This window comes from Cupressus sempervirens, chromosome 3 (genome assembly GCF_028749045.1).
Source record: "Cupressus sempervirens isolate cs-2001-9-10 chromosome 3, ASM2874904v1, whole genome shotgun sequence".
NCBI lineage: Eukaryota > Viridiplantae > Streptophyta > Pinopsida > Cupressales > Cupressaceae > Cupressus > Cupressus sempervirens.
The window spans coordinates 848,717,375-848,740,484 of NC_143120.1; the positions used below are offsets into that span (position 1 = coordinate 848,717,375).

Sequence of the window (23,110 nt, forward strand, 5' to 3'; positions counted from 1 at the left end):
TTTGGGATTAGAAGCGAAAATTGGATGCAAACATATACATCTGGAAGGAGACTCAAAGATCATTATAAATGGCATTAAGAGAGGAAAGATGGAGGCTTGGCATCTGGATCAAAGTATATGACAAATCAAGGAGCTGCTTCTGGACTTCGATGATTTTAAGGTTTCACGTTGCTTTCAAGAAGCGAATAGAGGGGTGGATCGATTAGCCAATTTAGGTGCCAACTCAACATTAAGTCCTCAATATGAAATTTTTGAGGACTTTCATCACCTTGGTGTTAATTAAAGAGAGCAAATTTGTTCGGCCATTAGACTTAATAATTCACTCACGGTACTTCAATTTGTAGTCTGAAGGGAAAGGCATCATGAGTCCGACTTACGATGACATTAATCATTCCACGAAAAGCAGAGATCTCCATGCTACTCGTATATCCCTCGCGTGTGTCAAAAGGAGTGTTTGGCTTGCTTTGGCACTTTGTTCTGGAGAGTTCTAAGGCAGTTATATTCAGGCTGGAGGTAGGTAAAGTTCATTTGCTTTCACTGAGACAAAAATGGAGGCAAATTTTGCTCTGGGCTCGGATTCTCAGATACAGACCTATGAAGGCCGGATATCCACGCGACATCTAAAACATATCTTTGTTTTTGATGACCCGGGCTTTTTGAAGGGCGTTTAGTAGATTTTAGGGCCAGAGTATCTTGAGGCATTATGGAAGAGGAGATCAAATTTGGATGTGGCGTCGCTGTTTGTTGTGCTCGTGTTGATGGTGGGGGGATAGAAAGAAGAGGTTCGTCGGGTCATGGCTGCAAGTGTGGACAGGCAATGGCTTCTAGGACTGGATGACATTATTGAGGGAGTTGTTCTGGGTGTTGGAATTGAGATGGGTACTAAGCCTTGGAGGCTAATTGGTGGAGGGGACTCTTCCATTCAACCATTGGTGGTGTTGCCTTCTTCAAATCCGCCAGGCGCTCATATCCCCAAAGTAGAATAGGGTTGGAAAATGATCATGGAATTCCTGACTGAGCACATTTGGGTGACGAAGGATCATCAACGGGGCTTTATGAAGGCCACGCCAAGGAAGAGCACACTAGCCCCTGGACAACAAATTCGCCATTAGATTGCAAAGAAATCTCACTTGCATGAGGGCACGTCCACAACAGAGAGAGTTTGGGTTGATGCCTCTCTGCTTACCGACGAGGGGAAGGGCAATGGAAAGCGCCGCAAGGTGTGCCAGGGGATCCCAGTGATGGATGACTGCTCAAATCCAACTTTCACTCGTGAGGAAGCGACGAATCGGTTCAAGAAGTAGCTGACAACAGGGGTGGTGGTGGCTCTTTTTGTCTTGGTTGATTGGTTTAATGTATGGGTGGGTGGTTTGTACTTTCAGAGTGTTTATACTTTGTCTTTTGTTTATCTAATGGCATATGTATGGGCAAGGTAAGAGTAGCCTTAACTATAAGGCTCTTAGCCATATTGCCATAATGTACTCTCTTTATCAATACAATACAAATATTACCTATCAAAAAAATATATATTCTACAGAAGTTTCTTTCCACGTATGCCGTGTTGATTACTACTTCTGAGTTTTGATGTTTTGTATCATGAACTACTTAAGCTTAGATTTTATGAAGAGGCTCTATTCTAATGTTTTCGAAGTAGGGAGATCGATGTCATTTTTCCATCTCGAACTTCTATGCATTTTGTTCAGTCACATCACCATTGAAAATTGTTGCTGCAAGAGATTTCTACTCACTTGATTTGGTTACTTCAGTTTACAGGATTGTGTCTATATGATTGTTAATCTTAGGAGAGTTGCATCATATTTTGCATAACTATAATTGTTATCAGTTTTGCATATTTCTTCCTTATTATCATGGAGTTTATGTTTTGGCTCTTTCACCGTTATTGTGGGTCTCTTATGTGGCTTGTCAATTTTGATGATGATCAATATATGTGTTTTGCTGATGTAGATGCCATCAGTTCTTGAAATACTGAAGACATTGATATTCGTTGGGTCATATTTGATTTGTGGGCATGCGGGCTTGATCATCTTCCCGTCTTGGAAGTCTCAGCGTTTTTATTATGTTTTGTTCGTTTTAAAGATGCATGGTCTCTATCTTATTGTTGTCGCCTTATGAGAAACCATTACTTGGAGGTGTCAACCGTCCATTATAACCATCGACTCTTGGTCTTTTATGCAACCTCTTTGTTTTCGTTTTTTAATGATTTGCAATGGATATTTAAATATTTCATGCTTGCATCTTGTTGTTTGAATCTCAACTCAGCACCCACCTTGGTTGTGTCACGAGAACGATTGACACTTCCTTGGAAATTCTGCCTAAGGGAAATTCATGCGTTATGTTCATAGTAGACAAAGGCGTTGAGAATTTCATGGAGACTCTTTTCTGAAGCTTATACCAGACTAGCTGAAATTAAAGCTATTGAAAGGAGTTTGATTTTCTTACTTCAATGTTTTTATTGTATTAACTCTTGAGCACTCTATATTTAATATACTTATTTGTCACTTTAATGAGAATAGTGAATCTATCTTAATGAAGATGCATCAGGATAAAGTGGCATAATGAATGTGGAAATGTTAATTTCAGTCGTGGACAGATTTGATATCTTCGTAAAAGTGACAAGATCATACACAGGTGGAGATTTTTTATCTTTAGAGAGAGATGTTTTTTAGATTCAAAAGGAGATTTTCAGTCTCAGAGGGAGGTTGCATCCTCTTGCTTATTGTTGTCATCAAAATAATTCTTGATTAAGAGGGAGTATTTATGTCATCCCTGCCTTTATTATACATACTACTAACGCTTGTAATTTTGAGAATCGTGACTATGATTTTATGCATGTAAAATTCTCTTATTTTGGAAAAAAAGCTATATATGGTTAAATTTGAGACTTAAATGGAACTAAATCTTGTTTTTTCTATTGTGTGAATGAGATTGTAAGATCAGCTATGATAACTATTTCACTATGCGATAGTGAACATCATGTTGAGAGAATCCATGATATCATCACGTTGAGAGATTCCATGATGGGAGTTGGATGTCATGTTGAGAGATTCCATGACAGTTCACGTTGAGAGATTCTGTGATTAAAGGCTTAGCTGTGTGTCTTACAAATCTATCATGTTGACTGATTACATGGAATTTGTTATAGGTTTTCACGTGGAGTGATTCTATGAATATGAGTAATTATTACAGGGTTTCATGTTGAGTGATTCCATGAATATGATTAATTGTTACAGGGTTTCATGTTGAGTGATTTCATGAATATGATTAATTGTTATAGGGTTTCATGTTGAGTGATTCCATGAATGTGATTGATTGTTACAGGTTTTCATGAATCTTATAGGATATATGGGATGAGATTTTATCATTAACATATTTGTTGCAATCTTGTGTGATTGTTCAGCTAAAGATCTCTCTCTGGTTAAGAGGGAGTGTTGAAGATGGTCGCTGCGATAGAGATCTTTATCTCTTGAAATATGAACGTTATAACCGTTATTGTTACGTTCAGCTGAAAAGGACATTTATGTTTAAATTGTAATACTAAATGTAATGACATGTGTCATTCAACATGCATTGAAGCATTAAAACTCAAAGAGTTGTTATTGTATTTGTAATAAAGAATCTTATTTTGAGAATTTGGAGAGACCTTTGGTTGGAATATGAAGAGTCTCTCCTTAAATTATTTATATCGCATTAAGCGATAGGCATTGTACACTTGAATTTTATTCTCAATAAAATGATCTCTTTGTTGTGTGGTTGGGTTTTTCCCTTCAGTCTCAAACGGTTTTCCCAGGATATTTCTGGTGTTCATTGTTTCAGTTTTGGACTCTTTTCTTTTGTTGTTGATCATCACTGATTTCTGGGCTCAAGTTTTAACAGAGTTAGTGTTTTACTGGACCAAATATGGGTTGCATATTTTTCTTATGTCTTTAGGACGACTAGGGGCCACACGGACAGAAAAAATTAGATAAAATTGATTTTTTGGGGGCATTTTGCCTTTACCAGATTGGCTGGAAAAAGGGAACGGCCAGCAGTTTTGGGGATGGATAGAGGACTGCAAAACCGTCCCTGATACTGCTGGCTGTCCCCAAGTTTCTTGCCAGAAAAAATTGGCCATTTCGGGGATGTTTCCTAATTTGCCAAAAATGGGATGGCCAAAATCCATCCCCATTTCATCCCCGGTATGGGTAGAACCCCAAAACCATAGGGGACGCATCCCCATTTGTTCTCCATCATTTCTGTTATGGAAAGATATTCTTGTGATTGCTTATTTTAAAATTCAGGAGTAATCCTCTCATTTGTTGAATATTCAATATAAATCAATTATCACTTCAGAACTCTAAATGCCATTACTAGGTCTGTAAATTCATAAGATTGGATTGAAAATATTATTTGAAATTCCAAAGAATTCTTCCTAAAATGAAGGCTGGAAAGTTCAAAACTGAGACTCAAAGAAATTCAACCAACAGCAGTCACAGTCCTACACACAGCAATGGAACAGCATAATGCAAAATGAGATCAGAAAGAGAAAAGATCAGAAATAAAGTGTTGTCCATTGCAGAGTTCTTTGGAAAAACAAGGTGGTTCTGTGGCACAGCAACTGTCACTTTGAGTGTTCAAGAATGATAAATAAAAAGCCATAAATTTGAACAAAGCAATTATTTAATAATTATATAAACTACTTTCCCAAAAAGAAATATGCACTTGTACAGCTAAATTTGCAGGTAAATTCGAACATTTTAGGGCTGTTGATAATGTTTGATGTATTTTAAAGTGTTTGAATGGAAATCAGCAAACTCCGGGATATAGCCTGCAACCACTACCACTATCTAATAACCTTAAAAGCTTTAACAAATAAAGGATAAGAGACACATTTATTCACTTGACAATGAAATCATTTTTCCTGAACATGTTTTTGAACGGAAATCAGCACACTCTGGGAAAGTAACCTGCAACTACTATCATTCTCTAATAACCTCACAAACTATAACAAATAAAGGATTTACGACACATTTATTGAATTCACTTTACAATGAAATCATTTTTCTAAAAAGTCCAAGCGTGCATAAGATCTCTATAAGCTAACCATGCACAAAACATTGACAACTACTCCACAGATAATCCCTTAGTCAGAGGAAATATATCATACACGAAATCTTTTAAACAACAAAAGAGGGATATATAGATGGAATCAAAAATCAAGTGAAAAATAATATACATTATCAGTACTTACCTTTTTGATGAAAGGGCTTGAAAAAATGTCTTTCAAACAAGGACCAATGTGATTGCGCAGTATCAAAGTATCCACAACAAAGTCCTCTGATCTTGTAGAGATTTGCATTAAACAAGTTAAACCCTGAAAGGATCTATACTGATTATGCTCCAAATCAACCTGTCAGCATGTCAGACTAAAAAAATTAAAAACCATATAACCCTTCAAAAATTAAATATAAATTCTATGGAAAATATCTCATATACATCAACCCTAAATACAAGCCACAGAGAATCTTATACAAAAATATATTGCTGATGCAAAAACTAAAAAAAGGAAAAGAAGCTTTACAAAGAATTCAAAACATTAGGAGTATAACGAAACATAGTTGGATACTTTATTCCCAGACATGTGAATCAAATGGCTTATAGATCCTATTATTATAATTTCATATTCAGTCATTAAAACTCAATAGTTATAATGCCTCCTCGTGAGTCATTAATCTTGATCACTATATTCTCATGATGCTGAGAAAATTATATTTTAACTTGCGCCGCATTGAAATATATAAGGCAGTTGCAGGTATTCAAAAGATATTGTCTCAAGTTCTGGACAGTTACTAGTATTCCTTGGCATAAAAACAAAGGCTGCTGAGTGTGTATGAATGTGTTGCAGACATCAAAACTGAACAATGTATTGTTGGGGAATGTTTCAGACCTGTATTGACCTTCTTTACATCCATATGGAAGTTGTTTTGCAAGCTCGGATGCACGTTAGAATTGACAACATTGATGGATTACCCAGACTGAGGCGCGAAGTTGATGACAGAGTTCTCACTTACTGTAGCATATTGTTAGTGTTAGTGTGTATGAATGTGTTGCAGACATCAAAACTGAATAATGTATTGTCAGCGAATGTTTCAGACCTGTATTGACCTTCTTTACATCCATATGAAAGTTGTTGAGCAAGCTTGGATGCACATTAGAATTGACTACATTGATGGATTACCCAAAGTGAGGCGCAAAGTTGATGACAGAGTTCTCACTTACTGTAGCATATTGTGAGTGTTTTGTAGCTTTAGTCGCATAAACCCATGAATAATTATATATGAGATATAATGCATTCATTATAAACAAGGTATATATATATATATATGTTATTAAATATTAATTATGTAATTAATAAATAGACATGTGCCTTGAAGGGACATGTCTCTTCAAGCCTTATTCCTAATATAAATGTGAGAGAGATTGCTGCATCTAAGAAATACAGAAATCACAATTTCATTTGCAGCAATCCTCTGCCTTTAACATGGTATCACAGCCAGGTTCCTTTGAAGAAAGATTTATCGCTTAAAGGAAGATCCTAAGACCTGCATAGTATAACAATAATCGGCTGCGCTATTTTACATGGCATATAACAGAAACTAGATAAAGGACTTATAGTCCACACTCCACACGCACCCACTAAGGAAGCGAAACCGAGGAGTCCTAGAGAAGATTCATTGTGATATGCAGCTTATGTAGTCTGCAGATGTAACAGAAGATTAGCAAATTCAAGATCCTGCTGGTCTTCATTTTTCAGAGACGGAGAGACAAAGCAATAGTCCATGCCGCCATTTGGATAGCTTTGTACACGCTGTGAGGCTCCGAGTTTCACTATTTCTTAAGATGGCATAACTCTGGTAGTTGTGGAAGCCATTACACTGAATACAAGCGGACCACCACAAACCAAGCAACCTATATTGTTGGAAGTATGCAATGAAAGCAATATGATTTATAGCAGTGATATGGAAAGTGTGAGAGAGTGAGATATGATTCAAGAGCCACAATAACTATTATAAGATAATTATCAACTGCAAAAAGAAAACAAAAAATGATGGAAATGATCACATATTACAGGCGGAATAAAATTACCAAGCTTGAAGCCGGTAATATATATTTGGTGGGTCACATCCTCGAAGTCTACCTACCAGTCATTTGATATTCAATACTGAGAAAACATTGAGAGAAAAAAAAACCGTCAGCAAAGATAACATCTAGTCGGACATCCGGGAACATTTAGTGTAGCATCTAAGGAACCAAAACAACTACAGTGACGAGTCAATCTTTGTGCATTCAGCAATAAAAGAATACCAGCAACAAATCAATCTTTGTACAGTCAGCAAGTAAGATAACATTCCAGGGGCAATCAAAGGGAAGAGATTGTGAGTACCAAGGATAGAGGGGTCACGTGGATGAGAAGCCTGGCAGAAGGCAAAAGTATACAGTGGTGAACAAGTTCAGTTATCCCCACGTGGAGCGCTTAGTGGAGGAAGTTATCATTGGGCTATAAACCAAACCATCAAGGGCATTCTATAGGCCACATCAGCATCATGGTCTTGAGATCCGATTAGAGGTGACGGACAGAAAAAGGAGATTCATGAAAAGGCGACTATTTTACAATGAGGACCAACCATTTTTATTGGCTCACGTCCCACAGGATGAGATCCGCAGTAGCAAAGAGGTCAACAAAGGTTGCCAACAGATTATGAATAGAGAGCGGGGACATGTTAGGATCGCAACTCAAGTGTTTTGGCACATTTACCACCAAGGAATATAGACATTCGATCAGGTATACATAAACAAAGATTGAATATTTTACATTCCGACAAATAGCAATGGAAGATCTGAATCTGTTAGCCTCTACATGTGGAGCATCTGTATGCATCTGTATGGTGAGAGCTGCATGAAAATAAGTAAATAAATGTTACCTGTTGGGGTTGACTATGTTCTGCAGATCACCATGTGAGGGATCGTATATGCTACGGGGGTACACACTTAGAGTGGAGGCATCATATCTTCCAAATACTGCATGTTTCCCTTGTAGCTTGTTGATGATCATGAGAAAGTCATCGGCATTGCCACATTGAACAAATGAGATGGAAGATAGACCTTCATTAAGGTGGTTTGACCGCACTCTTAGTCCTACATTTGCAATATATTCCTAGTTGTAGACAATACTATACATTGGAGTATAACAACTACATATCAGAACCGTGTGAAAGTATGACATATCAACATTCATATTTTGTGATGGTGTGTATACATTGAATCCATAGATTTGGTGCTATCAGAATATCGTCTGTAATATTAAGAAGCCCGCGATGGTGATTATTGATAACAAATCATGAACTATTCCTTAAAAGATACTCCCTTCATTGCAACTCCTACAAGCACATCACTCAATACTGAGTGTGGCAATTACATCAAACCATAAAAGCATTAGAAATAATGATATGTGATATCATTAATTACTAGAACCATGTGAAAATTACTAAAAGCGTCTTTAATAGACATGTCAAGAAGAGAAAGTTAATCTGAGTAACACCTTTGAGTCAGATATTAAACATTTAATATGATACAAATTCGGCAGTGGCAAATCAACTCTATCTAATTCATCTAGTGATGCACAAATGGTTGAGTAGATTCTGTAAAGTTTCTGCAAATTTTGAACAATCAAACTGATATATTGCCTTTATACTTTGCTGAAGATGGTCTTTATCAAAGCCAGACGGTATATTAAGTATCCTTGTTGTGATGTATAGTTCTGCAATAATATATTTACTCTATCTAATTGATCTAGTGATGCACAAATGGTTGAGTAGATTCTGTAGAGTTTCTGCAAATTTTGAACAACCAAACTGATATATTGCCTTTATACTTTGCTGAAGATGGTCTTTATCAAAGCCAGACGGTATGTTAAGTATCCTTGTTGCGATGTATAGTTCTACAATAATATATTTATTTCTGCTATAAATCGTATGAGGCAGTGAATGCTAAAGGAGCAGACTTATTGTATTAATGTGTCCTTTATCCACATTCCTACCTCTTACTTATATGGCACCCAAGAGGCATGTCCTTAGAAAGGACATGACTCTTTCCAAGTCGACCCTACATATAAACCAATAATTATATTGCCCAGATTGGCGTCTCAAGGATATAGAATTATTTAGTAAATATACTATGCAATTTAGAACATTATTAAATGCTCCAAGGAAGCCGCCAATTAGGTTAATACTATAAAGGTATTTAAAAGGCCAATCCTTTCTAAGGATCTTCACACTTTACTAGATCTATACGATCTGCAGTTCAGATCAGTTATGTTATCAGAGTTATATAGAATTAACACTCCCTCTTAACTTGATAATCATACTAAGAGATAATATCTAGCAACATCAATTAAGATGAATAAGCATAGATTGATAGTCTATATCTATCTGAATCTTCTAAGCATGTGGTATCATTGAACACATGATACTATGTCATATTACTATACCTGTGATATGTCTTATCACTTATAATTGTGATAACAGTATTGCATGAAATGCAATATATAGGATAAAATCCGGAGAATGATTAAATTCTTCCTTTATCTAAGTGTGACTCATAGGTACTGGCAGGCCTATATCACAATATGATCCTGAGTTAAGATCTACCAGTCCACAGGATAAATCCGGAGAATGATTAAATTCTTCCTTTACCCAAGTTGTGACTCATAGGCATAGAAATGTCTACATCACAATGTGATCTTGAACTCATCCAAATCTGACAATAGTTCTCTACTATTCAATACATTATCTTAGAGATCGTCATCTCTTATAATGTCTTTTATACAAGTGTTCATTATCTCAGAGATCGTCACCTCTTAGATAATGAATACAAATGGTGAAGCCCATAACAGTCAATAGCCTGACAATAATAATTTTTACACAAAATTATTTTATTAATAATTTAAATAATACTAATGTAATATAATTAAATCACACAAAGTCTTTTTCTTAAGTCATCTATCTTCACTCAAGAGAGAGGTTTGGTAAGAATATTTGTTGTCTGATCTGCAATGCAAATGTATTCTAACTTGACAGTTTTCCTATCTAACATATCTCTTACATAATGGTAAGGAATTTCAATATACTTGGACCTGTCATAAAAAACTAAATTTACAGAAAGTTTGATGGAACTCTGATTATCACAGTGAACAATGGTGGGATTGATGGGTTGACCAAATAATCCCACAAGTAACTTTCTAACCCAAACTACTTCCCGAGAGGCCATTGCGGCTGCAATGTATTCAGCTTCTGTGGAACTCTGTGCTACTAATGTCTGCTTTCTGCATATCCATGATATCATCACTAAGCCTAAACTAAACAACATTGCTAAGCCTAAACTAAACAACATCCTCAAGTGTTTTTCCTATCAGTAACACTTCCAGCCCAATCTGAGTATGTGAACCCATGTAAGTCCAAATCAACTCTCTCATATTTGAGCCCAAGATTAAGAGTGCCTTGTAAGTATCTCATAATGTGTTTGATTGCAACTAGGTGAATCTCCTTTGGCTCACACATAAACTGACTTAAGGCGTTAACAACATAGCAAATATCAAATGTTGTATTTACCAAGTACATAAGGGACCCAATCATTTGTCTATAAAGAGTAGAATCTATGGATGGTGATGTTGTTGCTTCCTTAAGTTTGTGTAGATTAGTCTCCATTGGAGAAGACATAGATCTGCAGTTCCACATTCCAAATCTCTTCAAGATGTCTAATGTATACTTTCCGTAATTAAGTATGATGTTGACAAAGTTCTGCCACACTTCCAGTCCTAAGAAGTAATGAAGGAGTCCTAAATCTTTCATATCAATATCTTTGATTAGATCTTTCTTGCATTTATCTATAAGATGATCATCACCTGTTATTAGTAAATCATCAACATATAGCATCAAAATTATCATATCATCTTTATTCCTTTTATAATAGAGATTTGGATCAGCTTCATTCTTAGAGAAACCTAAACTGGTGAGATATGTATCGATTCTTTCATACCATGCCTTAGGAGCCTATTTAAGCCCATAGAGAGCTTTCTTGAGTTTGCAAACAAAGATTTTAGGGTTATGAGTTTCAAATCCTTCAGGTTGTTCCAGATATACCTCTTTTGTAATCTTTCCATTCAAAAATGTTGTTTTCACATCCATTTGATGTATTTTCCATCCTTTTGATGCTGCAATAGCTAGGACTGCTCTTACAGAGGTGTATCTGGCAACTGGAGCAAAGGTTTCTTCATAATCAATTCCCTCCTTCTGAGAGAATCCTCTGGCTACAAATCTAGTTTTATATTTTTCAATGCTACCATTAGTAGCACGCTTGATTTTAAATATCCATTAAGAAGAAACAACAGATTTTCCTTCAAGCCTTGGAACAATTTCCCAGACATCATTCTTGATAATGGATTAGTATTCTTTCGTCATAACATCCTTCCAAGCTGTATGTTTAATACCATCTGAAACATTGGTTGGTTCTAATTTAGATATATCACTCATGTTTGTTGCATAGCTAGAAAATCTTTTGGGTCTTTTGCTTTCTCTGAAGGTCCCAAATGGTGCAGCAAAGTCTTGTGCTTCCTCCAGAGTCTTAATAGCCCAAAGTGGTCTTTTCTTATGATTTTGAGTTTCCTCAAGATTAAGATTTTGAATTTCACCTTCAATTTCTTCAATGTTCTCCCTTAGAAACTCAAGTTCATGATTTTCTTCAGAATTAGGTATATGTGTAAGATCTTCAGAACTTAGGGCTCTTTTCAATGCTAAATCTTCTTCAAATATTACATCCCTACTAAGTTCAATGCTTTTCTGACTAGGTATGTAAACTCTATATGCTTTAGATGTTTCACTATACTCGACAAAAATACCTTTCCTCCCGGAGGGTTCTAACTTAGTTCTCTTTTCTTTTGGAACATGTATCTATATTGGGCACCCAATTATCCTAAGATGACTTATATTTGGTTCAACCTTAGAAAAGACTTCTTCAGGAGTTTTATCTCTAAGGTGGGAGTGAGTTGTTTTAAATATAGACAACAGTACATGAGGCTTATGCCCAAAGATAATATTCTAAATTTTGATCAAATATCATAGCTCTTGCTACTTCTATAATTGTTCTATTCTTCCTTTCTGCTACCACATTTTGTTGTGGGTTATAAGGAATAGTATACTCCCTCTTAATTCTTGCTTCTTTACAAAAAATCTTTAAACAAATCCGAAGTATATTCCCCTCCATTATCAATCCTAAGAGTTTTAATTTTGTGTCCTAATAGGTTTTTAGTTAAGGATTTTAATTCTTTAAATCTCTTTAAGGATTTCTTTTGATTCTTTACATTTTAAGAAGTAAATCCATGTTTTCCTAGAGAAATCATCTATAGAAAGTATATAATACCAAGATCCTCCAAGAGAAGGAATAGACATAGGTCCACATAAATCTGAGTGGAGTAATTCTAAAACATTGTTAATTTTTCTAGTGCTATCTTGAAATGGACTTTTGGCGTTCTTACCTAGAGCGCATCCTTTGCATATGCTCGAATGATTTTTATTCAACTTTGGTTACCCAGTAACCATCCTTTCCATAGTTGATAAGGCTTTGAAGTTTAGATGTCCTAATCTTCTATGCCACATTTCATTTATATCAGCAACTTCATGAGTTAAGGCTTGAATTGGTTCTATATTTAATTCATACAAGTATCCCTTTCTTTGACCAATCAACTTTGATTTCTTAATTGAAGAGTTCTTAGACCAGGTCATTACTTTACCGTCCATGAATGCAACCTTATGTCCATCATCTTCAAGTGTTGTAACAGAAATTAGATTCCTCTTGATTTCTGGTACATAGACTACTCTTTTGAGATGAAGAGAAATACCCGAATTCAATTTCAAGGTGCAATTCCCAATTCCTTTGACAGAACGAGTGGAATTATCACCTATGGTAACTTCGTCATTAACTTCTTCTTATATTGAGTCTAATACCTCTTTGTATCCTGTAATGTGACGAGATGATCCACTATCAATTACCCATGCTTTGTTTGATACTATATTTGATAGCACTGAATACAATACACGTTTCTCAGGATCATAGTTTTCCCCTTTCCTAGTAACATTTGTACAGTTTACTTATTGCTTTGTATTCTCAGGGCAATTAGATTTATAGTGTCCAAATTTTTCACATTTGAAGCATTTTATTTTAGATAAATCTCTCTTACGTTTGTCATCTTTTTTATTACCCTTCTTCTTCTTGAACTGTTTCTTCTTACCTTTATAGGAATTTGTGTTGAGGACATGAAGTTCTTCATCTTCAGTTTTCAATTTCCCCCCTTTCCTGAGTTGCCTAGATTCTTTTTGAAGGCAATCTCCTTTAAGTCTATTTAAGTCTCAACGTTTGTCTCTAGCACTTACTCCTTGTGAGAATGTTTCCCATGAATCCATAACCCATCTATAGCCATAAGTGATAGCTCTTTGTCTTCAATTATGGTCCCTATACTTGCAATTTCATCTCTTAGACTAGCCACCCTTAGGAAGTATGAATTTATAGATTCTCCCTCCCTTATCTTTATATGATTTACTTGCCTTTTTAATGCAAGGGTTCTAGTTGCATTGTTAACCTCATATGCATTTAATAATTACTCATCATATTAAATGTTGTATGATTTTTCATTAGAATAGGTACTATTTCATTTTTAACTTCGTCTAATATGATTTGCATGGTTTTTCTGTTTCCTTTACTCCAAATAGTTTTATGAGGATCAGCATCAGGTTGCTTGGATTCCTTATCAACAAGCTGTATCACATCATTGTCTTCAAGAATCATCATAGTTCTGAATTTCCAAGCAACGAAGTGTTCTTTTCCATCAAACCTATCTTCGGGTCTGATTGTGCTAGCCATTGAAGGTAGAAGGATGTTGCTAGATATTTTAAATCTGATTGTCAATTTGCAAAGCCTAGGTTCGACTACTAGAGCTCTAATACCATGTAAAGCTTCTGCAAATTCTGAACAACCAAACTAATATATAGCCTTTATACTTTGCTGAAGATGGTCTTTATCAAAGCCAAATTGTATATTAAGTATCCTTGTTGTGATGTATAGTTCTACAATAATATATTTATTTCTGCTATAAATCGTATGAGGCAATGAATGCTAAAGGAGCAGACTTATTGTATTCGTGTGCTATCCACATTCCTACCTCTTACTTATATGGCACCCAAGAGACATGTCCTTAGAAAGGACATGACTCTTTCCAGGTCGGCCCTACATATAAACCAATAATTATACTGTCCAGATCGGCGTCTCAAGGATATACAATTAGTTAGTGAATATACTAACTATAACTATGCAATTTAGAACATTATTAAATGCTCTAAGGAAGACGTCGATTAGGTTAATACTATAAGGTATTTAAAGGCCAATCCTTTCTAAGGATCTTCATGCTTTACTAGATCTGTACGATTTGTAGTTCAGATCAGTTATGTTAGCAGAGTTATATAGAATTAACAGATTCAAAGCAAATTATCATGAGGCACAAAATTCACTAATATGGGAAATGTCGATATGGACCTCATGTAAGAAGAATTGAGCATAGCAAATTCGATAATAGTCATGAAAGAAAATTGTCTTGTGATTGCAAACAATGATAGTCAACATGGTATGCGATTCTGATATCAAATTGTTGATCTACAAGTGATCACTATTCAATGTGCATCAAATCAATCATGAAATGAGGTTGGGAAAGAAATGACTATATTGAAAGTTTTCAAAAAGAGTCGAGAACTGAAATATCCATTAGGGTGAAGTAGGATTTTATTGAGTTTCAACATCCATAGTTGGGCGTTTCCTATTAATGACAGACTCTCAGCCTTCAATTTTCATTGATGATCACCATTGTAGATATTGGGTTTCTCATAACTGACACAAATCTAATGTTCATTTCAAAACAACGTTTTCAGTCATTGCGGGAGTTTTAGGCATAATGCAAGCTTAGATTGTCACTCCACCTATACTGAAAGTCAGAAAGGCTGACAACATTACCGGGAGTCCATATTTTTTTATTGCAAGAGAACAAAATTACTCAAAAGGAAGAAAGGAGTAGACTACATCAAGAAGAATGCTTATGAGCATTTGCTCCAGAATCATGAGATGAGTATTCTTTCTTGAGTGCCATTTTTATTTTGCAATTAGTCTCTTATTTGTATCCTTGTATGTACAATAAGAGTAATTTGCTTTGTTACTCATTTGCTCTTTTCCTTGGTCTCTAAGGATGTTCTTGCAGGAAAAAGAATGGTACATTAGGCATGCTACCTAATATAAGTACCCTTCTATAACAAGAGGACGTTTGGCACATCCATGAGAGAGGGAGCAAATAGATGATATGCTTCAGTTTGCTTCCATGAATCTTGGTCATATTGGTTCAGAAGGAGTAGACTATGCTAAGATGGATTCTCTACTAATCAGAAAATTATAGCAGTTAAAAGGACTATGATTCATGGGATGAAGTTCCATGTGAACCAAGGATGTCTAGACTATAATATTCCTAGATAGATGGATACTTGTTGAACCAAGGAGCATGACAATTCATTAGAGGCAACTTTGGACAAAGAGAGGGAGCAGATAGAGGATATGTTTCAAATTCAAAAGGAGTCTTGACACCTTGTTGGAAATAACCTTGACAAGGAGGTCAAAAGGTTAGTGTTTCTTCATGAAGAAGTTCCAAGTGAAATCCCTCTTAATACATTCTTCTCTATGAGATATAAGTGTGAGGTGATTACATTATTCTCTAATATGTTTCGTGGTGGACATCATGACAACACCACATGACAATATCTGTGGTGACTTCATGTGAACTTTTGATGTCATGTGTGTATGAGCTTGCCCCCTGTGTAAATCATGAGGAAGTGACGACTTCCAAATGATTATCACTTGTATTTGCAAAAGTTATTGGAAGGTGACGATCTTACAATAACTTAAATTATGATATATATTTATATAAATGTTGAATATATATTTTATATTTTATCTTGTAAATCAACAACTAAGTATTAGATGTCATTAAATTGACGGTCTATAAGTTGTTTGTATAGATATATAATAGGTATTTGGTGAATATCTTGCCTTGATATTCTAATAGGCCATTACCGTATTAATACTCGGTGGATATCATATGATTGATGTTCTAATAGGCCAATACGTAGAGTAATTGGTGAATATCATGTGATGATATTCTAATAGGCCAATACTCATGATATCAAATGTGAAATAAAAATGATAGATATCTTCTGATCAAAGATATCCTCAAAATTTGTCATTCCTAATATTATCAATGGTGTAATATTTATCCTGTGTTTATCCTCCCTAGCTAAGAGGGAGTGTTAATGTTTTGTAGCTTTAGTCACATAAACCCATGAATAATTATATATGAGATATAATGTGTTCATTATATACAAGGTTGTATGTATGTATATTTGTTATTAAATATTAATTATGCAATTAATGATAGACATGTCCCTTCAAGCCTTATTCCCAATATAAATGCGAGAGATTGCTGCATGTGAGAAATACAGAAATCACAGGCAGTGTTATTTCATTTGCAGCAATCCTCTGCCTTTGACCCAAATTGTATCAAGCCGATTGAAAACCTGTCTGCAGTCAAATTGATGCATTTACTCTAGTTGTCATCCTGTAATCTTACTCATCAATCATGTGGGAACATCATGAAGTACGTAGTATTCCAACATTTGAGATTGTTAACACCAGTGAAATACTCAAATTTTCTTATATCATACTTAAAAATGCTATTTATGTTTGTGATTGTATTGTCAAAAACTGGAAAAAAAATGAGGGAAACTGTTACAGTGAATGTGAAATGCATTTTTTTAATGGTCTCCCCGCATATAGGAATGTTTTATCTGTAATGTGAAATGCATTTTTTAAATGGCCTCCCCACATAGAATAATGTTTTAACTTAATATGTGCCAGACTCTACTTACACTCTTTTCATTTGTTATTAATTCATTTACTTTTATTTAATGTTAAGACATCAACGTGCACTATTTTTTACAATCTTATACTCTTTGAAAGTTCAAATACTTTGAGAATTGCAGAGCTCAAAGATTAACAATCTCCAGTAAATTGCAAAACAAAGAAAATTATAGATAAACACAAGTATATGAATTTATTAATTTAATGGCATTGTAATGACCAAATTACTTTTTGGATGGAGAAAAGTTGATCTCATACTTTTTTCTCATAAACATAAGAAATTCGTGCAAGCATCAAATAGTAATTGGGAAGCCATGAGTTAGATCCACCCAAAATTTTAAAACTCCTAAATTCCAAGATGAGTCCACAAGCTAAAAATAGGATCCTACTTTCACCTACAATAAGCTCAGCATAATCCACTCACCACCGTAAGTGCTACATTTTAGTTCCAATCTCCATTCAAACATGTATTTTCCCATGAAGCTGATTGAGCCCTTTTTTTCAAGTAAAGCTCGAAGAGATCCATGTCACCCTAACATATTTGCTTTAATTACAGCTCATTTCAACATTTTCTCAAGGCCAAAATCAATCCCCATAGCCTTGAAATAGCATCTCTATGTTATATAGCCTGATAAAGGTTTTTAATCTCAATGTTAGGAAGGAAGGCTGAGACACCTTTCCTAACAATATATCTTGATTTAATACATATTTCAGACTAAAATATGTTCTCAATAATGTTGAAATTATCAACTGTGACAGAGACCTTCGTACCTACATAGTCAGCTGTGTGTTTCTATATTCTGTTGCTTTCGTCAATGTTCTGCAGTTTTTTTATCTGCTATGTTCAGACTCCTGTCAATCAGACTCCTGTGTGTGGTATAATTTCAAGTCAGTGAAATTACTTCTGATGGCATCATTTCTAGCAGGCTCTTTTTTTTTTCACATTATTGTGAGTTTCACTGGCATTGTGACATGTCCTTATTCACATTCATACTAGTCATTCTATCATTGCTGGAACATATGATGACATGGTACACTCAATATGACTGAAACTGTGTGTGCATAAAAGATTATGTCAGCAGTTTTGATGTTGCTCATGTCGTTTATAGAGCTCGTCCATTCACCTTGTGGAGGCATCGGTTCATATTATTGTTGCCGTGAATGATTACTAACATCTACCATTTCATATTACCTTGGCATCTCTTCAATTTTGACACATCAACTCCATTCATTTAATCATGATCAAAACTCTTGTATCGTGTGTTGTCATTCGGTCTATTGTATTACGGAGATTAGTGTCTTGGAGCTCTGAAAATATGTGTCGTATTTTATCTTCTGTTATTGCAATTTCAACTGCATGGAGTTCAGTGTTACATCACACTAAGTGTAGAAGAGCTGAGTATTGTTTCTGTTCCATTAGTGGTCTTTGCAGTGATTGAAGTGTTTCACTCATCCTGCTCTGAAAGTATTAGAGTCGTTCCATATCATTTTGTGTTGCAAAATATATATACAATCTGTGTATGATTGTTTGGCGTGTATGTGGTTCCCATTATTTGTAATCAGTTTGTTGAATCAGAGACTGAGTTTTCTGTTGAATAAGTCAGGCCTACTGATTGAGTGTATGTAGACGTCAATCGTAAGCAAGTATTTTGTAATCATTTTGAGAACTGAATAAAACCATCATCATTTTTGCAGGCTGGGTTTTTTCCCTCAAGAGGAGGGTTTCCCAGGATTGTCGTCGGTAGAAATTGTGTATCGGCCGACGGGTTCCTTCGGGAAAGTTCTTTGTATCGGCCGACGGGTTCCTTCGGGAAAGTTCTTGTTATGTAGCCGACGGTGAACAGTTTGTAACGGGTATAATGTACTTAGCCGACGGATACCTTCGGAAAGGTTCGTCGGAAAGTATTTATAACCCCTTCGGGAAGCATTGTAATCATCTTATCATTATCATATCATATGAGAAAAGCATAATGTACTGTTGGCATATGCGATAAAAAAATAAAAAAAAAAAAGAGAGAGAAGCACCGTACGGTTTTTACACCGTACGGATTTCTTAAAGGGAGTACGGTTTTTTTATTAAAAAAAAGAAAGAAAGATACCGTACGGATTTCTGACCGTACGGCTTTCTGACGGGTTTAAAGACACCGTACGGTTTTGCATCGTACGGATTTTTCAAAGGAACACAAGTGTGAAAGGCGCCGTACGGTTTTTAAGTACGGAAGTTGGGGAATGGTACGGTTTTAAAGAGACCGTACGGATTTCCTAAAGTGAAGTACGGTTCACAAAACACCTTAATTCTCACCGTACGGACTTCTCTTGCACTGTACGGTTTATAACTTTTGTATGCACGGAAATTTCCACAATTTGTACAATTTTCAGGCAGTGCGGATTCCATCAGAAATACAGTCTGTGGTGTACGGATTTCAGGAAGAGAGGAACTGAAGGGATTCTGCATTTTTCACAGGCGGGTAATAAAAACAACCACCGTACGGACTTGAGGAGGGAAACTTTGGTACGGATTTGGGAGGTACGGCTTCTTATTTTATTTTTCTTCCAACTTCTACCTTGAGCAGATTTTTATCTCTTCCTGCGTGTACGGATGGGGATTTTCCATACATATTTTTGAAAGAACTCTTCACCGTACGGACTCATTTCTCACTGTACGGATTTGGGGAGACCATTACAAAGAGATAATGGAGTCTGCAGGTAAACGGCAGTGGAAAAAACAATTAGCGCAGGCCAAACTTGAGGAAGCCAGGAGGAGCATGGCAGGTACAGGCAAATTGAATGTGGGTTCGAGTAGCAACAAGGAGAAGCGTAAGCCGGTAGCACCTCCAGCAGCAGAAGTCACACCACAGACTATACAATTTGAGGGATTAAATGGCACAGATTGCCGGAAATGGTGGCAAGAAACCCCTGAGGACCATCCAGTTAAAGCAAGCATCAGAAAAGCGCAGGTGGAATGGGCCATTCAGATGCCTGTTTTTTGCATTCGAGATTATGAAGGGTATCTGCGTACCATGCTTGAAACATATGACAGAACCTCTTGCAGAAGCACATTTCAGTATCTGGGACGGAACTTAGTGGTATCATTCAAAGCAACAGATTTCACACGGGTTTTTGGCATTCCAGGGCAGCAGGGCAGAAAGATTCAGCCGAAAAAAATTCCAAAGGATGGGAAGCTATTTTTAATCAGGTTAGTTTGTGGGGATTTGACTGAAGCAGAACAGGCGGCATTAGCCGAGACATCCAAGGGAAGGGGTTTAAAGAAAACTGACATTCAAGAAGGGCCATGGCGGTGTTTAATGGACTTGGTTAAAAGCAGGCTTACGGGATCCTCTAGGGCATCGGATATCACATTTCCGCAAGTATCTATGATGAACGGCATAATGACTGGAAAAGTGTATAATTGGGCGTCTGTACTAGCTGAGCGGATGCATGAATTCATGACTCTCCAACACAAGACATTCTATATGCCTCATTACGCCATTGGTCTATTTTTGGATGCTATAGCACAGGTGATTCCATCAGAAGAGTTAGAGGCGAAGTCTGGACCATTGGCTCCAGGAGAACCTCCTATCATGCAATGGAAGCACTTGGACACAATCCCTGGGCAAAAGGGTTCAGCAGGTCAAAAGAGGCCACGGGTAGACAGGGCAGGAGATAGTGATAGTGGCCGACAGGAGACATCTTCTGAGCAAGACAGTATGGAAGAAGACGAGGGGGAGGGCGAGGATAATGAAGAGGTTCAGATCGTCACGGCTACTCCCTTGCTTTTTCCGCGTAATACAGTCCCTATGACTTCCGCATTGACACCTCGGGGTTTGCACATGGCTCACATTCCAGGGTTTGGACAAACTCGGCAACCGATATTGATGACTGGAGGATCCCACCAGGCAGCTACACTAGCCGTACCGTGGCAACATGGGGTACGGCCTTCTCCTGTCCGACCAGGGGCAGGATTTGCGGTCGGCTTCGCCCACCTGGCCGCACCTGTGGACCGTGAGACTTCGTCAGCTCCTGAAGCTCTTCCACTAGCACCACCCGGGGCGTCTGCCCTAAGTCAGCCAGCAGCAGTTGTTACAGTAGCACCGTCAGCAGAAACCCAGATACCCCCAGTAGAGAACGTATCAGACGGAGGAGCACAAGAGTGTCCGGATCCAGCACAGCCAGAGGTTATGGATAGAGCCAGTATTTTTCTGAGGCAGCAGTTCCAACTCGTCCCTGACAAGCGTGGCCCATCCATTCAGTCCCCCAGCTATTCTGAAGTAACACCTATTTCACAGCCCCAGTCTCAGGAGGAGGGAACGCCACATGCCGTGATTGCACCAACAGCAGAGGAGGTGGCACCAGATGTGGGCGTGACTCCCGCCGATAAGGAGGACAATAGTGACTCCGAATGGTCATTCGAGGACTTCGCCAAGGAGGATTATGGGTCGGATGAGGACAGGTGCAGGGACTACCTCAGGACCATGAAGTCTGCATTGAAGAAGGGGCATGATGTGGCCATTCAGGCTCTCACTCGGCGAAGGGAGTGGCATTTGATTCGAACGTATATTCGTAGGATTTGTCCTGAACGATTTCAAACTTGTTTTGAAGATAGAGGTTGGCCGACCATTGAGACACCAGAGATGTTGGCAGACTGGGCCACTGAACCAGAGCTGGGACCGAGTGACACTCCAATGATGAAGCTGGCACATGAGATCGTGGGACTGTACAAAGAAGTTTACTATGCACGGCAGCGTGCGGAGGCGGATAGGGCCGCAGACAGTGATGCAGCTCAGAGATCCCTAGCAGTTGAAAAAGAGGCCAGAGAAAAGTTAGCCACTGATTTTGCCGACCAGCAGGCAGCATGGGTAGCAGAGCGGGCAAAACTCTTGAAGGATATGGCTGCAGTGGTACAGGAGAAGGACGCAGCTATCCGGGATAAAGATGCAGCAGAGCATGAATTACAGTTGGCCAAGAGACAAGCTATGGATGCTGCGCTTCTCCTGAAGGAGGCCGTAGAAGTTAATTCACAGATTCAGACAGATCTGCGCCTCCGGACTGACCAGGTGTATGAGTTGCGTCGTCAACAACACTCTTCTGGGACTCCTCCTTCTCTCTAGTATTTCTTCTCTTCTTCAGTATGGATTGTCTCGTAATTTTGCTAGTCGTCAGGAGACGACTTTTCTTTTTGGGGGGGATGATGTCGTCGGTAGAAATTGTGTATCGGCCGACGGGTTCCTTCGGGAAAGTTCTTTGTATCGGCCGACGGGTTCCTTCGGGAAAGTTCTTGTTATGTAGCCAACGGTGAACAGTTTGTAACGGGTATAATGTACTTAGCCGACGGATACCTTCGGGAAGGTTCGTCGGAAAGTATTTATAACCCCTTCGGGAAGCATTGTAATCATCTTATCATTATCATATCATATGAGAAAAGCATAATGTACTGTTGGCATATGCGATAATAATAAGGGTTCTGCTGGTTGCTGTTTATGTTCGCATTCTTTGCTTGTGTGCGCCGCTTAATTAATCCATACGGTAAACAAGGATAAGCCTCTTGTGTTCTTGTTTAATTTGTGTGTTGCATTTCCATAAATTTTGAAATTGTTACATTCTGATTCAAATGACAAATAATACATTAAAATAATTAGAACTAATGGTTTGTGCAACTCCTTTCTAAGTAGAGTTTGCTTCTAAAGCAGCAATGATTTATTTTTAGCTTAACTTCTTAGTTCTTTTACAACTCAATTTGGAAAGGTTATTTCCTCATTAAGGGGATACATATTAAGTACTTAGTAAATAAATGCTGCAGTGCAAGAGCTTGAATATAAATAAATCCACACATGAAATGCAAAGATATATATTTTAATTTTCAAGGTCGAAATCAACATCTTGAAACTTGACAATTCCATTTTTATGTTGTATAACCTGAAAACTGCAATATTTTTGTCCTATATCTTAAAAGTCGCCTTTTTTCTTTACATTGGGATGTGAGGTTGAGACACCTTTCCTAACAATACAATTTGATTCTAATACATTTAACGATTTGTAGGACTTGTTTCTAAGTGGA

General features: G+C 37.2%; 1 protein-coding gene across 1 annotated transcript in view; it reads right to left on the reverse strand.

Moving 5' to 3' along the window:
- LOC149569433 (uncharacterized) overlaps positions 1 to 23,110 on the reverse strand; it is a 163,581-nt gene that overhangs the window by 138,549 nt on the left and 1,922 nt on the right. Inside the window, exon 3 of the mRNA XM_089822134.1 lies at positions 5,249 to 5,407. Coding sequence (XP_089678260.1) covers positions 5,249 to 5,407 — 159 coding nt within the window. The remainder of the gene's footprint in view (positions 1 to 5,248; positions 5,408 to 23,110) is intronic.